General features: G+C 51.4%; 1 protein-coding gene across 4 annotated transcripts in view; it reads right to left on the bottom strand.

Moving 5' to 3' along the window:
- Positions 1 to 288: 288 nt before the first annotated feature.
- Tbl1x (transducin beta like 1 X-linked) overlaps positions 289 to 19,142 on the bottom strand; it is a 180,059-nt gene continuing 161,205 nt past the window's right edge. For all 4 annotated transcript variants that reach the window (XM_048797384.1, XM_015505237.2, XM_048797385.1 and 1 more), the window contains 11 exons: positions 18,606 to 18,738; positions 18,084 to 18,225; positions 17,734 to 17,797; positions 17,538 to 17,635; positions 14,406 to 14,466; positions 11,645 to 11,766; positions 8,710 to 8,784; positions 8,264 to 8,391; positions 6,596 to 6,761; positions 4,554 to 4,655; positions 289 to 680 (listed from right to left, as the gene is read on the bottom strand). In XM_048797384.1, the coding sequence (XP_048653341.1) occupies positions 654 to 680; positions 4,554 to 4,655; positions 6,596 to 6,761; positions 8,264 to 8,391; positions 8,710 to 8,784; positions 11,645 to 11,766; positions 14,406 to 14,466; positions 17,538 to 17,635; positions 17,734 to 17,797; positions 18,084 to 18,225; positions 18,606 to 18,738 (1,118 nt within the window). In that variant the 3' untranslated portion in view covers positions 289 to 653. The remainder of the gene's footprint in view (positions 681 to 4,553; positions 4,656 to 6,595; positions 6,762 to 8,263; positions 8,392 to 8,709; positions 8,785 to 11,644; positions 11,767 to 14,405; positions 14,467 to 17,537; positions 17,636 to 17,733; positions 17,798 to 18,083; positions 18,226 to 18,605; positions 18,739 to 19,142) is intronic.

Raw genomic sequence — 19,142 nt, forward strand, 5'->3', positions numbered from 1 at the left:
GGGGGGGGGGGGGCATGAAAAGGGAGGGAGAGGAGACCAAAGCGAATGGCGCAGGGGCAAGGACATGACCAAGGGGGAAAGAAGCAACGAACCCCAGACAGGTTCCACCTCACGTGGAAGGCCCCGGACCACGGAATTCCAGTGGACAGAAAAGCCACCCAACAAACCAGGTTCTAGAAAATGGGGCTGGGAGGACAAAGTCGCGCGCTCCATCAGTCCAAACGGTCTCCGAGCAGCCTTTGTGGGAGCAACGTGGTGTCCAAATCGACTCGGGGACCCTAAGGAGGCGGTCCCCACCTTTGGGTCGATCACAGCATTTTTTTTTTTTTTTTGGCACAGCTTCTTTCACTACCCCCTTCCCATTAAGCCCTAAGAGCCCACTCGCATCCGACCTCCTCCTTCCCTGGCTCAGACGGCCCCGGGCGGGACCCTCCCCCAGGGCTCTCGGTCTGCTTTTGTTTATTCAACTTCAGGATGAAGATTACGAGAAAGAGAGAGACTCCCGCGGCCAGGGACAAGTTGGTTTCAAGGTACACTCTACGTGCACAAGCTCGAACACGGTTGGAGCCGGTGGACGGGGAGAGAGCGGCGACCCCGCGCACCCACGGCTGCTCCGTCAGGATCTTTTCCTTCTCTCCTAACGTTCGTTGCGTTTACTTCCGCAGATCTAACACACACACCTGGAGGGAAAGATGAAGGACCTGTTACCTTCAGAAACGGCACGAATACGCCCATCAGAAGTCTAGATTCTACCCCCTTGCTTTCCCCAGTTCCTTTACTAGCTTGATTCTCCCGCCGTCTTTTGTATCTCCCACTCGCCTGCGTTCTCATTTCTCCCATAATCCCTTGCATTTCCACAACCGTGTTCTCACCTTCCTTCCAGAATCCCCTGCACTAACCTCCAAGCCCTTCTTTATCCCAGAATCCTGTTTTCTTGAATCTCCCACAATCCCTTGCTTCTCTCTCAATGCTGTTCTCACCTCCCTCCCAGAATCCTTTGCTCTGGCCCACAAGTCCTTTTCCCCAGAACCCTCTGTTCTCTTGAATCTCCCCAAATCCTTTGCTCCTCCCAGAACTGTTCTTGCCTTCCTCCCAGAATCCTTTGCTCTGACCTGTGAGTCCTTTTCTCCCAGAATCCGGTTCTCTCAAATCCCCCATAATCCTTTGCTTTCCCTATAATTCTCTTCTCACCTTCTTCCCAGAAACCCCTGCTCTGACCAGCTAGTTCTCCTTACTCCCAGAATCCTGTTCTCCTTCCTCCCACAACCCCTTGCTTCTCCCACAACCCTAAGGCTCTTAATCATACCACAATCCTGTTCATATTTTCCTCCCAGAATCAGCAGTGACACAAAGCTCTTCTTTCTCCCAGAATCCTCTGGTAGCTTAATTATCCCATAATCCCATGCCTCTCCCAGTATCCTCTGTTCCTTAATTCCAACAATCCCTCGCTTTTCCTAAATCCTCTTACCTTCCTCCCAGAACTCTTTGCTCTAACCAACTAGTCCTTCCTCGCAGAATCCTGTTCTTGCTTCTCCCACAATCCTTTGCTTTTTCCTATAATCCTTTTACCTTCCTCCCAGAATCCTCTCCCTGCCCCACCAGTCCTTTATCCCACAATCTTCTGGTAGCCGATTGTCCCATAATCCCATGCTTCTCCCACAATCCTGTCCTTAACTCTTCCACAATTCCTTGCTTTTTCTACAATCTTCTCACCACCTTCCCAGAATCCTCTGCCCTGACCCACTCGTCTTTTCTTTCACAATCCTCTTCTTCCATAATTCTTTTTCAACCACGATCCTCTTTATTACTCCCAGCATCCTGTCATGACCCACAAAACCTTTCTCCTGGAATTCTCTGGTCACTTGATTCTCCAGCAATCTCGTGCCTCTCCCAGAAACCAGTTCACTTATTTCTCTCACAATCTTCTACTTCTCCCACAAGCCTGTTCAGACCATCCTCCCAGAATCCTCTGACCCGACCCCCAAGTCCTCCTTCCTCCCAGCATCCTGTCCCTTAATTCTCCCACAATTTCTTGCTTTTCCTATAATTCTGTTCTCACCTTCCTCCCAGAATTCCCTGCTCTGACTGGCTAATCCTCCTTACTCCCAGAATCCTGGTTCTCCTTCCTCCCACAACTCCTTGCTTCTCCCAGAACCCTCTGGCCCTCAATCTTCTTCACACCTTCCTCCCAGAATCAGCTGTGACACACAAGCCCTTCTTTCTCCCAGAATCCTCTGGTAGCTTGATTCTCCCACAATTTCTTGCTTTTCCTACAATCCTGTTGTCTCTTTCTGCCCAGAATCCTCTGTCCCAGGACCTGCAAGTCCTCCTTCCTCCCAGAAGCCTCTGCCCTGGGACATGCAAGTCCTCCTTCCTCCCAGAATCCTGTCCCTCAATTCTCCCACAATTCCTTGCTTTTACTATAATTCTATTCTTACCTTCCTCCCAGAATCCCCTGCTCTGACCAGTTAATCCTCCTTAATCCCAGAATCCTGTTCTCCTTCCTCCCACAACTCCTTGTTTCTCCCAGAACCCTATGGTTCTCAATTATCCCACAATCCTGTTCACATCTTCCTCTCAGAATCAGCCACGACACACAAGCCTTTTCTTTCTCCCAGAATCCTCTGGTAACTTAATTTTTCCATAATCCCACGCCTCTCCCAGTATCCTCTGTTCCTTAATTCCAACAATCCCTTGCTTTTCCTAAATTCTTACCTTCCTCCCAGAATTCTCTGCTCTGACCAACTAGTCCTTCCTCCCAGAATCCTGTTCTTGCTTCTCCCACAATCCTTTGCTTTTCCCTATAATCCTTTTACCTTCCTCCCAGAATCCTCTCCCTGCCCCACCAGTCCTTTATCCCACAATCTTCTGGTAGCCGATTGTCCCATAATCCCATGCTTCTCCCACAATCCTGTCCTTAACTCTTCCACAATTCCTTGTTTTTTCTACAATCTTCTCACCACCTTCCCAGAATCCTCTGCCCTGACCCACTAGTCTTTTCTCTCACAATCTTCTTCTCCCATAATTCTTTGTTTCAACCACAATCCTCTTTTTTACTCCCAGAATCCTGTCATGACCTACAAGACCTTCTTTCTCCTGGAATTCTCTGGTCACTTGATTCTCCTACAATCTCGTCCCTCTCCCAGAAACCAGTTCACTTATTTTTCTCACAATCTTTTACTTCTCCCACAAGCCTGTTCAGACCATCCTCCCCCCACCCCCAAGTCCTTCCTCCCAGAATCCTCCTTCCTCCCAGAATCAGCCGTGACACACAAGCCCTTCATTCTCCCAGAATCCTGTGGTAGCTTGATAATCCCATAATTCCATGCTTCTCCCAGAATCCTCTGGTAGCTTGATTCTCCCACAATTCCTTGCTTTTCCTACAATCCTCTCTCCTTTCCGCCCAGAATTCTCTGCCCCCGGACCTGCAAGTCCTCCGTTTGTCCAGAATCCTCTACCCCAGACCTGCAAGTCCTCCTTCCTCCCAGAATCCTCTGCCCTGACCCCCAAATCCTTCTGTCCCTTAATCCGGAAGCCTGTCCCTTAATTCTCCCACAATTCCTTGCTTTTCGTGTAATTCTGTTCTCACCTTCCTTCCAGAATCCCCTCCTCTGATTGGCTAATCCTCCTTCCTCCTACAACCCCCTGGCCTTCAATTATCCCACTCTCCTGTTCACATCTTCCTCCCAGAATCAGCCATGACACACAAGCCCTTCTTTCTCCCAGAATCCTCTGGTAGCTTGATTCTCCCACAATTCCTTGCTTTTCCTACAATCTTGTTTTCACCTTTCGCCCAGAATCCTCTGCCCCGGACCGCAAGTCCTCCTTTCGCCCAGAATCCTCTGCCCCGGGACCCGCAAGTCCTCCTTTCGCCCAGAATCCTGTCCCTTAATTCTCCCACAGTTCCTTGCTTTTCCTATAATCCTGCTCTCACCTTCCTCCCAGAATCCGTTGCTCTGATCCACTCGTCTTTTCTCCCACCATTCTTCTCCCATGATCCTTTGTTTCACCAATTCCCTTCTTCCCTCCCTCCCAGAATCCTCTGTCAAGACCTATCTCCCAGACTTCTTTGGTCACTTGATTCTCCCACAATTCCTTACCTCTCCCAGAATGATGTTCATTTATTTCTCACAATCCTTCTCCCACAACCCATTTCTCCCCTTCCTTCCAGGATCCTGTATGTTGACCCCAAATCCTCCTTTCACCTAGAATCCTGTTCTCTATTCCTCCTGGAACCCCCCTTGGTTCTCAGAAGCCTCTGGCTCTTAATTTCCCCTCAATCCTGTGCTCCCAGCTGCAGGTCCTCCTTTCTCCCCTTAGCTCCTGTTCTCATTTCTCCCATAATCCCCTGTATCTTCCACAATCCTGTTTGCACCTTTCTCCCAGAACCCCCTGCTTACACCTGCAATTCTTCTCTCTCCCCCAGAACACGAGTCTGTGTGTGGCTCGCGGAGCGCCTGCCGTGTGTGCTGGAGTTCCAGGACGGGGAGCCTGGAAGTTCCCTGGGTGTCCCCCAGCCACTCTAGTCCCCAGCAACCTGAGGTGCCACTCACAGAGCCATCGGACGCACTGGCGCCCACTTTGTCTCCTCGAGCGTTCCAGCACACCTCGAAGATGCCACCTGTGCCCCGGTAGCTGTGGACGAGACTTCCACTCTGCAAAGGAAAGCAACCGTCACTTGCCAGGCGAGGAGGCCCGCCAACTGGCAGGAGGACAGTGGTCACTCCTCCTCACCTGTCCCCACTGCCCATCACAAAAATGCCCTACTGTGGAGAGCTAAAAAGGACTTCCACTCGACACTGGTGGCTGTGGACATGTAACCCTCAGACCACCAACTCTGAAGGATGGGACTGCTCCCTGACCCCCAGAGCACTGGCCATGGCTGTCCTCAGCGAGAGACTGGGGGTGCGGGGAGCCTAGGTCAGCTGGGGCTGTGGGCCGCACGCATGTGCCTCAGGGACTACCCACTGGCTCTTAGGAAAAAAAAAAAAAAAGTTGGAAAATTCTTACTAAAGACCGATGTGATATTTTATACCTTTATTTATTTTTATGTGGTGCTGAGGATCGAACCCAGCGCCTTGCACATGCTAGGCGAGTGCGCTACTGCCGAGCCCCAGCCCCTGGATTTCTCTTTTTAATGGCACTTGGGATGGAATCCAGGGCCTCCTCCCACGTGCCTGGCTAGACCTCTAACGCTGAGCTGTGACCTTGGCCCTTTCCTTGCTGACCCCCTTCCTGGGGGTCACACCAACCTCGTGGTCCGAGTTCTCCCTGTCCTCCACAGCTTTTTCCTTCCCAATTTCCCACCCCAAGTGTGTCCCCCCCCCCCAACTCCTGTCCAGGTGTCTGGTCACGAGTCAAGGGATACCACTTGGGTGCCTTCAGGTCCTCCAAGAATCAGGCAGCTATGTAATGACCATCAGTAAGTCTCTTAACATGTCATGAAGTTATTCCCTGGACAAGTAGTTTGAAAGAACAGACGCATGCCCCTTTGGTCCCGGGGTGCCAGCTAAGACCACGGGCTATTAGCTTCTGGTGGGAGCCAGACAGCGTTAAGTTGACAAGCGCCAGAGAGGTGTGAAGCAGGTGCTGGGGAGACTCCAATAAACCCTCAACACTGGACTGGTTACAGTGGGAGATGTCCCAAGACTGGGCCAATGGGCTGTCATCAAGCAGAGTCTTTAAAGGGTGGTATCACCGCAGGGGCCCCCCGTATTTTGTTTTTTATTTCTTGCCCACATCGGTCTGGTCCCACACACATTTACTTATGCACACATATACACGTGCATATATGGCATCATCAACCTTATTATTTGCAGTGCTAGGGACTGAACCCAGGGCCTCTTGCATACCAGGTAAGCGCTCCACCACTGAGCCATACCCCAGCCCCTCGATCTCTATTAAATGGCAGCAAAATGTAATGGAAACTGTACTTGGAAGAAAGCTGAATCCTTGGTTATTTCCAGTGGCTTCAATCACGCCACCTTCTCTTCCATTAGAATGGGAATTAAAGGGCTCTGGGTGAAGTTCAGGGCACAGCACTGGCCCAGCCTGAAGCCCTGCATGGATCCCCAGCACAAGAAACATACAACCAGCAAACAAGATGAGAATCAAGAGCGCTCCTGATTCTTTTTAGTCCCCTGTGAAAGGACAGCCCAGTATTGACATTGTGCTACCACAGTGACGCTGGCCGGGTCCCAGTTGGCTTGGTGCCCTTGGACTGCTGAGATGGAGGGACGCCTCCCACCACCCTCCACCAGGGGGCAGCCTTTCCAGCTTTCCCCAGAGCACTAAGGACGGCAGCTCCTTGCAGGTGGTCTTCCAAGATGACAAGCTCAGAGCTTGGCTCCGAGTCAAACGGCCTAGAACTCTGGGGACACCTCCTGGAGGAAGGGACCTGCTCTAGGCTTCGGGGAGGGGAAGACCCCACGCCCTCGGGAGCACAAGGCAGGCAGCACTTGGCCTGGGGAGTCCAGCCTTGCTCTCTGCTTTAGGCAGTCCTAACGGAGTCACTGCTACAAGCTCGGGTCACCGAAAACGTGGGCCTCGAGGCACTGGTTTGGGGCAGGTTGGGGCCGCAGGGCTGCGAGGTTACCTGAGTATTCCAGATATGGACACACTTGTCAAAGGAGCCACTGGCCAAGTATTTGCCATCAGGACTGAAGGCTACACTGTAGACAGGTTCCTGATGTTTGGTTAGTGTGTGGATACAAACGCCCCGCTCCACATCCCACAGTCGGACCGTAGAATCAAACGAAGCACTGGGAAGAGAGCACAGAAAGCACCAGCAGGTCAGCAGGGCGGCTTTGCACAGATCTCGACGACGCCTAACGGACTCTCAGAAGCCTTTACCTCCAGCCTCTGCCGTGAGTGAACAACCAACCAGAGCGCATTCTCTCTTCTGGACTGTAAACTCAAGACACTAGAGGGAGCTTTTCTTTGGCGCTGTTATAAGGGAAACAAATGGATACTCATTTACTTCCCGTTTTTCTCTTGCATGGCTCAGAGTCAAATCCAGCTCCTGGCCGAGTTGCCCAGGTTGGCCTCAAACTTGCAATCCTCCTGCCTCAGCCTCCCAAATTGCTGGGATTACACGCACATGTCACAACAGTGTTCTTCTAAGCATTAGGGCTGCGGGTGTAGTTCAGTGGCAGAGCACTTGGCGGGTGTGCAAAGGCCCTGGGTTCCATCCTCAGAACTACAAGCAAACAAACCAAGAGGGGACTGCCACATCCCTTGGGGTACAGTGTGCATCAGGATGCAGCAATTCTGTGGCCTGAAGCCCTGCCTTTTGGGAAGGCCACCTTTGTTCCTGATGACCACGCTTTCCCAGTTCTGGTATCTTAGAAAATTCACTGTCAAATGTTGGAGCAGGCAGATCTGGCTGGAGCTGGGGAACCTCTGATCTCCACCCCAAATTCCTGCTGCTAGGAGCTCTGAGTGGGGTGCAGCAAACCCAGGTCTAAGCTGAAGGCTTTCAGGTTTGTTATAGTAAAGAATTTGTGCTAAAGCCAAATTCCTGAGGCCTGACACAGACGAGATTCCTTCTACTAGACTCACAGCTAAAGCAATGGGGCCTCCTATGATTGAGCTAGCCCTTCACATCTGCAAGGGGGTGCAACGGCAGATTCCATCAACCACAGATCAAAAACAACTAGGAAAAAGACTGCCGATACTGAATATGCCACGGTCCCTCAACAATGCCGTCTAACAGTGGCTCACGCATTTAGACAGCATCAGGTATCAAGTGAGCTATTCAGGATGTGAAGTTCTAGACAACGTGCACAGGTTATATGCCAACACATGAGGGATTGAGCACCACACCTGTGATTTCAGTATCCACAGCTCATCCAGGAACCAACCCCTATGGATATCCAGAGACACACAGTATTATCTCGCTGGCATCTTCAAAATGCAGTAGCGTTCTGTCTAGCTGGATGGGCTTCAAAACACTGGGGACACACCAGCAAAATTCTTTTTTTTTGCTCAAGAGTAAATTAAGCCGGGCGCAGCGGTGCATGTCTAATTCCAGCCACTTAGGAGGCCAAGGCAGGAGGATCACAAGTTCAAAGCCAGCCTCAGCAAAAGCAAGGTGCTAAGCAACTCGGCGAGACCCTGTCTCTGTACAAAATAGGGCTGGGGATGGGGCTCAGTGGTTGAGTGTATCTGGGTTCAATCCCTGGTACCAAAAAAAAAAAATCAAGGGTGAATTAAGGCTGCATTCCAGAGGGGAGACGGGAGCATGCGGGCTGGATCCCCTTACCTTGCTAACATGATGTTGGAGTTTGGGTTGCTGGTGGCTGGTCCCGTGGGACTCCACTTGATGGTGTAGATCTCTTTGCTGTGAGCCTGAAGATCATGGACACACGTGTCTTGCTTCATACTCCAGATCTGGAGAGGGTACGGCCAACGACATGAGCAACGCGTCCGCAACCTGGGGTGGGTCATCACCTCTCATCCTGGGGGTGCTCCTTTGGCTGCTGGCCCGTGGGATCCCAGCAGGGAGGGGGAGTTAACAAGGACTCAGACAGGTGAAGACCCTCAGCAGAGCACTTGGCTGATAAATGGGCATTCGCTGCCTTGGTGAGGGAGAAACTTACAGAGGAGGGGTCCCCACAAAAACAAACGGAGGAGCGGAATGCGAGACCCTGGGGAACATGGGGGCTGGTCCAGGATTGAACGGTCCATCCCGCGAGACGCTGGCCTCACCTTTAATGTCATGTCATCAGAGCAGGACGCTAGCAGCATTCCTGAAGGATCCCACTTGATGGCGTTGACCTCATTCTGCAAAGGGGGAAAGGATTTCAGGAAGAAACGGAAGCCTGTGTGTAGGAAGCAGTAAGGCGGCCCTCCACCAGAGGGCAGTGGTGCTCTGCCAGCCTTGCCCAGGCCTGGGGATTTACCCTGCAGGTCCCAGAGGTAAGAACCACACCCGTCAGCCTCCTCCACGCGTATTTCCTTAACGAAAAAAATCTCTACTAGGAAGAAAGCCAAATGAGGAATTCACATATAACAAGGAGGGAAGATAAAACCAATAAAACCACAGCTAGTTCTGAAGCTGGACTTTGGATACCATTTTCCTGTGCGCTTTAAATGTAAGTGCCGCTCCCTCTTATCTACATCCAAGATGGTCTCAGGCAGGCCCCGTGGTATGCACCAGCAATCCCAGGAGGCTGAGGAAGGATGGCAGCAAGTACGAGGACAGCCTTAGCAACTCAGTGAGACTCTGTCTCAAACAAACAAACAAAAAAAGGGTGGGGGGCTACTGGGTAGAGCAGCCTGGGCTCAGAGTCCCCTGTACCTTACACACACACACACACACACACACACACACACACACACACAATAGGTGGACAGGGAGGTCAAGACGGGACACAGGATTGCCCGGCTAGACAGCAATGCAACCCAAAGGCACAAATCCACACCCACAGGCCACACAGAAGTGTCAGGGAAACGGACCCACGCTGTCTTGGACAGGAAAACACACGCAGGAGGAACAAAATCCTCCCGGAGCAGTGTGGGCATCCGTCTCCGCTGCAGCTGTGGAGAGGAGCGAGCCCACGGGCGGATCTCTTAGGGCTGCCGAACACCGACGTCCATCCCCAGCTGAACCCCCCTTCAGTCCTCCAGGGAGAAATGGCTTCCTTCCCAGGAGTGGAACTTCCTCCCTCTGCCTCCAAAGTCACAATCCCTAGGAAGCGTCCAGAAGCAGCTCATTCACAGGTCTCGGGGAGGAGCAGGCTCCATCCGTCCCGTTCAGCCAGAGCTCGGCTTAGGAGGAGCAGCAGCAATCAAGACCCGCTTCTAGAGCCAAGTGGGGGCAAAGGCAGGGCCGCTAGAAATCAGACCACGGGCAGCCCCTTAACAGCGGTGGCCAGAGAACAGCTCCGACCAGAAAAACGCGGCACAGCCCCAGGGAGACCCGGGCAGGACTGCTGATGCCCAGGCTCGGGAAGCCCCTTCTGTGGGACTCGCTGGGCCAGAAGCTGGGAGAGGTGGGTGCCCACCAGGGAAGTGAGCAAGGCTGGGGACGGTGGCACTCATGTCTCAAGTTACAGCAGCAGCATGATGGCTTTGACCTCCTCCTCTGCCCTCTGGGGATGCTCCAGCACCGAATGCCACTCTGGGCACGGGTGACAAAGACGGAGAAGCCTTGGCTTTGCCTCTGCACGTTCTGCAGGAGGTGGACACAGAAGCCAGCCAAGCCAGCCATCGAGGCCAGGAGCGAGGCTGTGCCCTGGGCACCACACCCAGCTAGCACCATGACTCCCAGCGGGGCCCGGGACTTCTGAGTGACGTCTTGGGAGATGGGAGGGGCTTGTGAGAGACAGAGGGTCACTGTGTGGTGCTCAGTCACAGGTTTCCCAGGAGGACCTGGGCACAGCTGCTTTGTGGACGTTCCTAGGCACCCCGAGGACAGACCCGGTAGAGCCCCAGAGGCCACGCTACATGATCTGGTAAGTCAGCTGTTCATTATCAACAGCTGTTCTCTGATCTTTCCCACGATCTTTGGTTGTCTTATGATTTCTCCATATCATGTATCATTAATGTGGCACCTGGGGAGCCCTAAGTCCAGGGGTGCAGGTGTGGGCCTCTTGATGCTGGTTCTGCTTGGGGTTTGCCAAACCTCGTGAGCATTGATGTTTTCCATCACAGCAAAACCCAGTGGTAGCAGCTTCAAGTTTCCTGTTGTCTTTTTTCTTTCCCCGATGCACACAGATGTTCACAGGACTTGCGATTGCCCCACAGATCAAGACTCAGTTCAGTTTTTCAAGGTTTTATCTATTCTTTGGCCAATTTCTGTGCGCTCCTTTCCGAGTCACTAACTTTACTTGTGCGATGTCCAATCTGCCATTCAACCCATCTACCAAGATTTCATTTCAAGACATTCATATTTCCTCAGTTCTCAACTTTGTTCATTCATTCACCTTTTTGCTTTACTGGGGGACTCAACCCCTGAGCTACATTCCCAGCCCTTTTTAGATATTGAGACAGGATCTCGCTAAGTTGTTGAGGCTGGCCTCGAACTTGCAATCCTCCTCTTGCCTTAGCCTCCCAAGTTTCTGGGATGAGTTGTCTATCACTGTGCCTGGTTCTCATTTATTTTTTTTAGTTTGTTCTAATTAGTTACACATGACAGTAGAATGCACGTTGACGCATGATACGCAAATGGAGTATAACTTCTCCTCCTCCTGGTTGTACCATGATGTGGAATCACTAGCCGCGCACTCATATGCACACAGGATAACAACGTCTGATTCTATTATCCTTCCTACCCACACGCCCCTCCACTCTTCACTCCCCTTGGCCTAATCCAGAGAAACTATTCTTCGTACCCCTGCTCCCGCAAAAACCCAGTTCTCAGTGAACATTTTCTGTCTATTCATTTATTATGAGCATCTTTTTCTTTATGCCTTTACATACTCTCATATCGACTTAATGGCCTTCATTGCAAAATCTGACATGAGGTCACGTGAGGGAGTTTTCATCATTCCCTACCCACAACCGGGTTGCAGTGACCACAGCTCCGGTGCAAAGGGTTCTAGCACTGGTCTGCCGTGACATCACCTCCTTCTAGGTGTGAGGCAAACACTCCCACATTGCATCCTGGTGAGCTGGGCTGACCACGGGAACCCCCACTTACTGTGTGCCCTTGGAAGGTTTTGACTGGGCGGTCACAGCCGAGCCTGCACACATGGATGCACATGTCCGTGCTACAGGAGGCAAAGGTAGTGTTGTTCTGCCAGTCCACGTCCAGAGCGGGGGCTGCGGGAGGGAAGAGACGGATGCAGGTGTTAACTGCGCACGTGGCTAGGGCAGGTCGGAAGAGCCAAGAGCACAGCAGCAACTTCACAAAACCATTCCCAGTGTGAACAGTATCTTTCCTGCAAGGACCTTAAAGTCGTTTCTCAATCTGCAGGGACAAGGTTCCTCTGGAAAAGTCCTAAGACCCTGGCTGTGCCCGGGGCAGGCAGTGTCCCAGGCATGAGTGGAAGGGTACTCGCTATGGAACCAGTATCTCCTGTGCCTCCAACTTGCTGGCTTCCAGCAGGGTGACTGTCTGGGGCTAAACTGATTTGTGTTCACACAGGGAGGAGATAAAGGACAGGAGAAAGCCTTCCATCCTGTCCTTTGTTCAAAATGCTTCAATTAGAAAAATGTGCAATCCACTGACCACGCCACTGATTGGTCATTTTTTTTTGGGGGGGGAGTGGGGGGTGGGGCGGGGGCAGGAGGGTACTGGGGATTGAACTCCAAGGCACTTTACTACTGAGCCACATCCTCAGCCCTTCTTAGCTTTTATTCTGCGACAGTCTTGCTAAGTGGCTTAGGGGCTCATCAAATTGCTGAGGCTGGCTGTGAGCTTGGGCTCCTCCTGCCTCAGCCTCCCAAGTCACTGGGACTACAGGAGTGGACCACTGCACCTGCTTTGATTGGTGTTTAACTGGAGCCAACAGCGATCCCTTCGGACATGGATCAGGACTTGTGAAGGACACCCTTCTTCACTCCTGGGTCCCTCTCACATGAAGATGGCTCCAATAGCAGCTCTGCTCTGCTCAGGGCTTTGAGGATGGTGACCGTCTTCATGGTACTTCCCCCTCGCCTCCCCCGAGAGGCACAGGAGGACCAGGCAGGAACCAGGCTGCCGACATCACAGCCAGCAGGGTCTGAACCCATGTTCTGTCCCTGACTGCAACCGCCCAGGTCTCAGATGCAACTGTGCACGTTAGTGTAGGGCCTCAGGTGAGCATGAACGAGGGGGGGCATCGAGTGACTGGCCAAGCTGGGGAGAGATGTGGATGGTAGAGCATGGCAGTCACACCATCCTGTTTCCAGGGAAGTGTGGCTTCAATTCTTCCCTCAAGTCCTTGGAGAGGGGTCTGGCCATGGCTCTCTCCCCACCTCCCCTTGGGTACCCACGGCTCAAGCAGTCACTCCTCACTCCAGGTGGCTGCCGCCCTCCTATGTTCCTGCCTCCAGTGGAGGTACCAGCCCACCGGGGCATCTCCTAGAGTCCTTCACACACCACGAGAACAGGGATGGAGAAGTAAGTGGGGGCAAGATGGCCACAGGAGGAGCAGCAAAGGACAAGGGTAGCTCCTCATGGGATCTTCTCTACTACTGAGGGGCCTTAGCAAGCCGGGTGTGGTGGTGCAAGCCTGTCATCCCAGCAGCTCGGGAGGCTGAGGCAGGAGGATCACGAGTTCAAAGGCAGCCTCAGTAACTTACCAAGGCTCTCAGCAATTAAGCGAGACCCTCTCTCTAAATACAAAAAGGGCTGGGGATGTGACTCGGCAGTCGAGTGCCTCTATTCAGCCCCTGCCACCAAAAGAAAAAAAAAAACAAGTCTTTGCCTTGACACTTTTTCCATTTCTCCTTTTTTTCGGTGCTGGGGATGGAACCCAGGGACCTGCACAGGCTAGGCCATCACCTGCCACTCAGCCACATTCCCAGCCCTTTACATCTCTTCCCTTTTTATTGTGAGACAGGGTCTTGCTAAGGGGCTGGGACTCCAGGCGTGGCCCACGGCACCTGGCTTTATTTTTTATTTTATTATAGCAGAGTTCTAGAGGTTCACTATATTGTATTTCCAGTGGAAACTATTTTTGGTGGAAAGAAAGGAAGGAATGAAGGAAGGTTTTTTTGTTTTTTTTTTTTGTTTTTTTTTTTTAAAGGATTTCTGATTAGGTCAGCTTCATTTAGGGACCAACGTGTGGCTTTAGTGACACTTTGAAAGCTCGCTTACAGAATAGAAGCAATTGTAAGAAGAGATGAGCTTATTCCCGAGAGAGATGCCGAAGGCGGCATCAGCAGACAGTCTCTACCGAGAACTTAGCCTGCTGGAGGCCGCCGAATAATGGCCACTTGGGTCACTGTCTTCTTACTTCAAGCCAGGGCCAGTCCTGTCCTCCACCCCTGTGGGGGACCGCTCACCGCTAGGGGGAAGAAAGCCCACCTCCACTGGAGTGGTGTTGGCACGGAGGTGGGCAGGCAAGGACGTGGCAGGTGTGCTTGGTGGTCAGGAGGGCCAACCATGGAGCCACCAGGGGCCCCAGGATCCCCCCGCAGAGGGGGTGGGGCAGGGGCACTCTGCAAGGGCACCTAGAGCAGGCCCCGCCCACCTGCTTCCCTGAACACTTGGAAGTTGCGTGCTACAAAGTAGAGGCCCCACTCGAAGCCGGGCACGTGAAGGAAACAAGAGGGGAGAGTCTGCTGGAAGCTGGGGGGGGCAGCAGTCACCAGCAGATCAAGGCGGAACCTCATCCTACGTGCATTGCCTGGGAGGAGAGTCCAGCTGCCTCTGGTGTGGACAGGCCCGTTCCTGCTGCTGTTTACAACATCATGAATTCCTGGGGCAGCCTCTGCACCTCATCCCCCCCAGCAACAGGAACCAGCAAACCTACCCGAGTGGAAGGGGAACTGTTGCTTGGCTTCTCCTGTGTGGGCGTCCCAGATGATGGTCGTCTGTGCTCCGCAAACAAAGAAAAGAGTTAGTGACCCGTCTCCTTCCAACGCTTTCTCTAGGAAAAGGGAGTGGGCGAGAAAGGATAGCCGGCTACGTTCCCTCTAAATCAGCAGTGTCCGATAGAGAAGGCAAGTCACAAGGTTCCAGTAACATTACAAAAAAGAAATTAGTGAAATTTTAATAACACCATCCCTGTCACGCAATGTAGCCAAAATGTTTTAATATGTGATCAGGAAAAAAAAAAAAAAAACAAAACAAAACTCTAGTGAGATACCTGGCATTGTGTTTTCCCATCCTAAGTCTGATACGATGGGTGTTTTACACTTGGCCACACGGAAGCAGCTCACCAGCTACAGGTGCTGTCTGGTGGTCACAGACTGCTGACCCACAGTTGAGAAATCTACAACTGGTAAGGGATTCCCTTTCATCCCAAAGCTTAAAAAAACCACTAAAAAAAGGCAGCAGCAAATCTTATCTAAATAATTGAGGTTCCAAGTGCTTCAAATAAGCGATGCTAAACCTGTACTAGATACAGCAGAATCCCTGGACTACTCTGGGGCTGGCACCAGGAAGGGGGAAAGGTGACCTTTATGTCAGGAGACCAAGGAAACCATGAATCCCACTAACTCATTAATGCCGGGAAGAAAGACATCTAGGGAGTGAGCCACGGGCAGGTCAGCCAGTCCCACTGGGGTTACGTTTTCATCAGCAGCAATTTTCAACTTAAACCTAAGTCTTTAAATAAAGTTTCAAATTAAGAAGTAGTTGTATCTTGCGTGCATTGTAAAGGGAAATCTCAGAACACTCAGTTTCTTTTTATTTTAATTGGTACCAGGGATTGAACCCAGAGGTCTGAGCCAGAATCCCCAGCCCTTTTTTTATATTTTATGTAGAGACCGTGAGACCCTGAGTAACCCAGCGAGACCCTGAGTTGCTGAGGCTGGCTTTAAACTCACGATCCTCCTGAGCCCCTGGGATTATTGGTGTGTGCCAGCGTGCCTGGTAAAGGTAGCTTCTTTACAACTTGGTACTCCTTGGTTTAGGGTCAGCTTGACCAACTTCTGTGTGTGTACCTTTTTTTGTAGCGAGCAGTGAACCCAGGGGCACTTAACCACTGCACCATAGCACCATACACCCCCCCCCCCTTTTTTTTTTTTTAAATTTTGAGGCAGGCTCATCTTGCTGGATTGCTGAGGCTGGCTTCAAACTTAAAATCCTCCTGCCTTGGCATTACCAAGCCACTGGGATTATGAGAGTGTCCCACTGTGTTAATATTTGTGTATTTGTGTGTGTGTCTGTGTGTGTTGTGGTATAATTCCCCTTGATTTATTCATGTACAATCAAACCTGGCACTGCACAGAATATATAAACTCTTTCATCATTCTAGGATACAGTTTCACATAAGATATTAGTAATTGGATTGTTAATACTTGTGTTTAATATATATTGGACAAAAGAAAACATCACCTACACAAGGATTTTTAATAAGAAACCCTTAAATTATATTTCAGAAATTTTGAAAAATCTAACTACTTTCTGTTAAGCACAAACTGAATATCATTAATACCAGTAATACCACCCCCCTCAGTGGGTTTTATTGTCAAGAGCACCGATATCCTTATTCCTGCCATGGTTAACTAGGTCATCGTGACAGATTACGGACCCAAAGACTAAAATAATTCCAACTATGCATTTCCAGTGACTGTGTAGTTCATCACGAATATCCTGCTCTGTACAAGGGGGAGGACAGCACTAGCGTCTGCCTCCTATCTCGGGAGCCCTGGGTGGGCTAACACATGTAGTGTAACATGTCAGATAAATGGTTGTCATTTCCATGAATTACTTTAATAATCTGGCCAGCGATTCCCAATGGAACCAAGCGTTCTGTGTGCAAATCACTTGACCACTTCTAACAAATGGACGTGGTTGTGTACCCATAAAACTATTTATGGAACAGCCACAGGGCCTGATTGGGGTGTTGACTGCAGTTTGCCCAGCCCAGATACCACGTCTCCAAGAATGTGGTCATGTGTGGAGGTCGACTATTATATTGGCTACAGGTTCCTATGACGGCTTTGCAAGAATATGGATGGAAGATGGTGAGTCCTGCGTCTGGTATTTTATGTGCAGTTTTAGAACTGGAATGAACACAAAGTAACATAGTAAAGCTTCCAAATTATCCTGCAATCATTACAGAAATCCAAGCCTGTGGGAGACCAAATGGCTTACAGGATTCAGGAAAGGCCTCTACCCGTGTGTAAAACACCAGTGGATAGATTCCCCACCCACCCAACGCCCGTTTTTGGTATTTCTTTTCCAAAGCCCCGACTTACACAATTCCTGCTGGCTCTTAGACGTGACATCACTACCCACTCAAGGTTCTCGGAAGGCCATGACACCAGCCAGCCCTGTCACCTGACCATGGAGGACAATGGGCCCCAGGGAGGAGAGATGGCCAGGTGCATCAGACTTTGGCAGCCAGGAAGCCTGTGTCTTATGCTCTTTCCCCCAGAGATGGCTCCTACAGGCACCTGGATCTAATGCCATCACCTCCCTGTCACAGTGCTGCCTCAGGGACACAGTACTGAATTCCAAACTGGCTCCAGGAGCCATGGGGAGTCCCCCCACACGCTCCTGCTGGGTCTCGGGTTACCCTGTCGATCCCTGGACGGCCCAGAGGGGAAAACCTCTTACCCAAAGGCCCCGGAAGCAGATATGTTAGAAATTAACAGATCAAACCCACAAAAACAATCGGCACCTGTAAGTCCTTCAATAAGCCCAAGAACTCAAAAGCCACAAGATTAAAAATAAGTGCGCATCTTTGCTGGGTGTGGTGGTACATGCCGATAATCCCAGTGGCTCAGGAGGCTGAGGCAGGAGGATCTCAAGTTCAAACCAGCCTCAGCAAAAGTGAGGTGCTGAGCAACTCAGTGGGACCCTGTCTCTAAACACAAAATAGGGCTGAAGATGGGGCTCGGTGGTCAAGTACTCAAGTTCAATTCCTGGTACCAAAAAAAGCAAGTCTGTATTTCCAGGTGGAAGGGATGAAGGGCTTGGGGTTGGTACTCACTTTGTCCACACCAGCACTCAGAATATAGTTCCCCTTTTTGTTCCACTTCAAGGCAAAGATGGGGCCTTTGTGCTGCCCTAAGGTGCTGGCCAGGTTACCTGTGGGGTAGGAAAGACGAACACGATGACATAAAGTCTCCATGGTCACACCGGGAAGCACCTTCCACTGGCCCTGGCGCGAGGGACGCAGGACTCACCATCTTCCGTCCATATTCTTGCAAAGCCGTCATAGGAACCTGTAGCCAATAGTGTCCCATCGCTCTGGGGGCAGAAAGACAGATCCACAAGAACACTTGGCATCTCCACCAGGGGATGTCCCCGGGCCCCTAGGCCTGCCTTCCCACCACAGGGCTCCTGAGCAGTGCCACCTGTGAACACACGCTCGACGGGAGAGGAGGCTCCTGGCCCACCCAGCTCGCTGCTGGCCCAACGCAGCCTCCTCACCAGCTCTGGGAAGGGAGGACCCTAGGCCAGCACCCAGGGGACCCCCCAAGAGACTGCCGGCCTGCGTGCACAGGCTGCCCTGCGGCTGGCGGATGACGCTTACGTTCCAGTCCAGCGAGGTCACATCCTTGTTGCTTGGGACGTCGTGTCCCCCTTCCCGAATACAGTGCCTCAGCACCAACTGTGTGGAGCCCCCGTTGCTGTTCTCATTAAGGTTCCATATCCTGGCGGTCGAGTCTCCAGATCTGCAGGAAAAAACCACAATGAAAACACAGGAGTGTTGGGCCTGTGGCTGGCTGGACGGGAGGGAGGCTCACGGGACCCACTCTCTGGCCGGGTCGGCCACACATGGCAGGTGGTCTTCTGCGTGCAGTTCTTCATACCCCTTCTCGGCTTCCCTCCTCACCATCTTTGCATGGACTGGTTTTAGATGTCTTTGTACGGCTTCCCACCCCACAGGTAAAAAGGGTCTGGGGTGATGGCTATTCTACAGAACAAGACCCACACAGAGGCGGGGCCCAGAGAGGCCCACAGCAGGAAGATGTTACAACCCTAAGGCAGACACTGGAGATGAGCAATGACCTGGGACCTCTGTGCCGGAGCACCCCCATCCTGAAAGCCTTACCCAGAAGCTAGGAGATCACTGACAGGATTCCAGGCACAAATGAACACCTCGGACTCATGGCCCCTAAGGACTGTGGCTTTGTTGGGTGGAATTTCAACATCCCCATCTATTTCCATTGGTTTCGAATGGTTATCTGCCAAGAAGCACATAAAGACACGTGGCTTAGCAAGATACAAAAGAGGTGTGTTCTCAGATACTTTTGTCTCAGAAACACTTTGCTTTTACATATTAAGGCAGTACCAATCTGAGGATTATCACTAATTTGTGGCTTTTACATGATTTAAAAAGTATTTCACGTTTCTTTCTAGTTTGATGGTGCTGTGGTTCATGTGCTAGAAGTTTAGTGCCCAGGTGGGGAGATGAGCAGTGGAGAAACCTTTAAGAGAGCACCTCTGTCTGGCCATGCAATCTCTTCCTCTAACACGTGCACCCCACCATACCATCCACCGTGATGTGTCGGCACCATGTTGTTTGGACAGTTAGCTTCTAATACTATGAGCTAAATACATGTCTTTTCTTCAATAAAGCATTCAGCCT

The sequence above is a fragment of the Marmota marmota genome, unplaced genomic scaffold (assembly GCF_001458135.2).
Source record: "Marmota marmota marmota unplaced genomic scaffold, marMar, whole genome shotgun sequence".
In the NCBI taxonomy this organism is placed as follows: domain Eukaryota; kingdom Metazoa; phylum Chordata; class Mammalia; order Rodentia; family Sciuridae; genus Marmota; species Marmota marmota.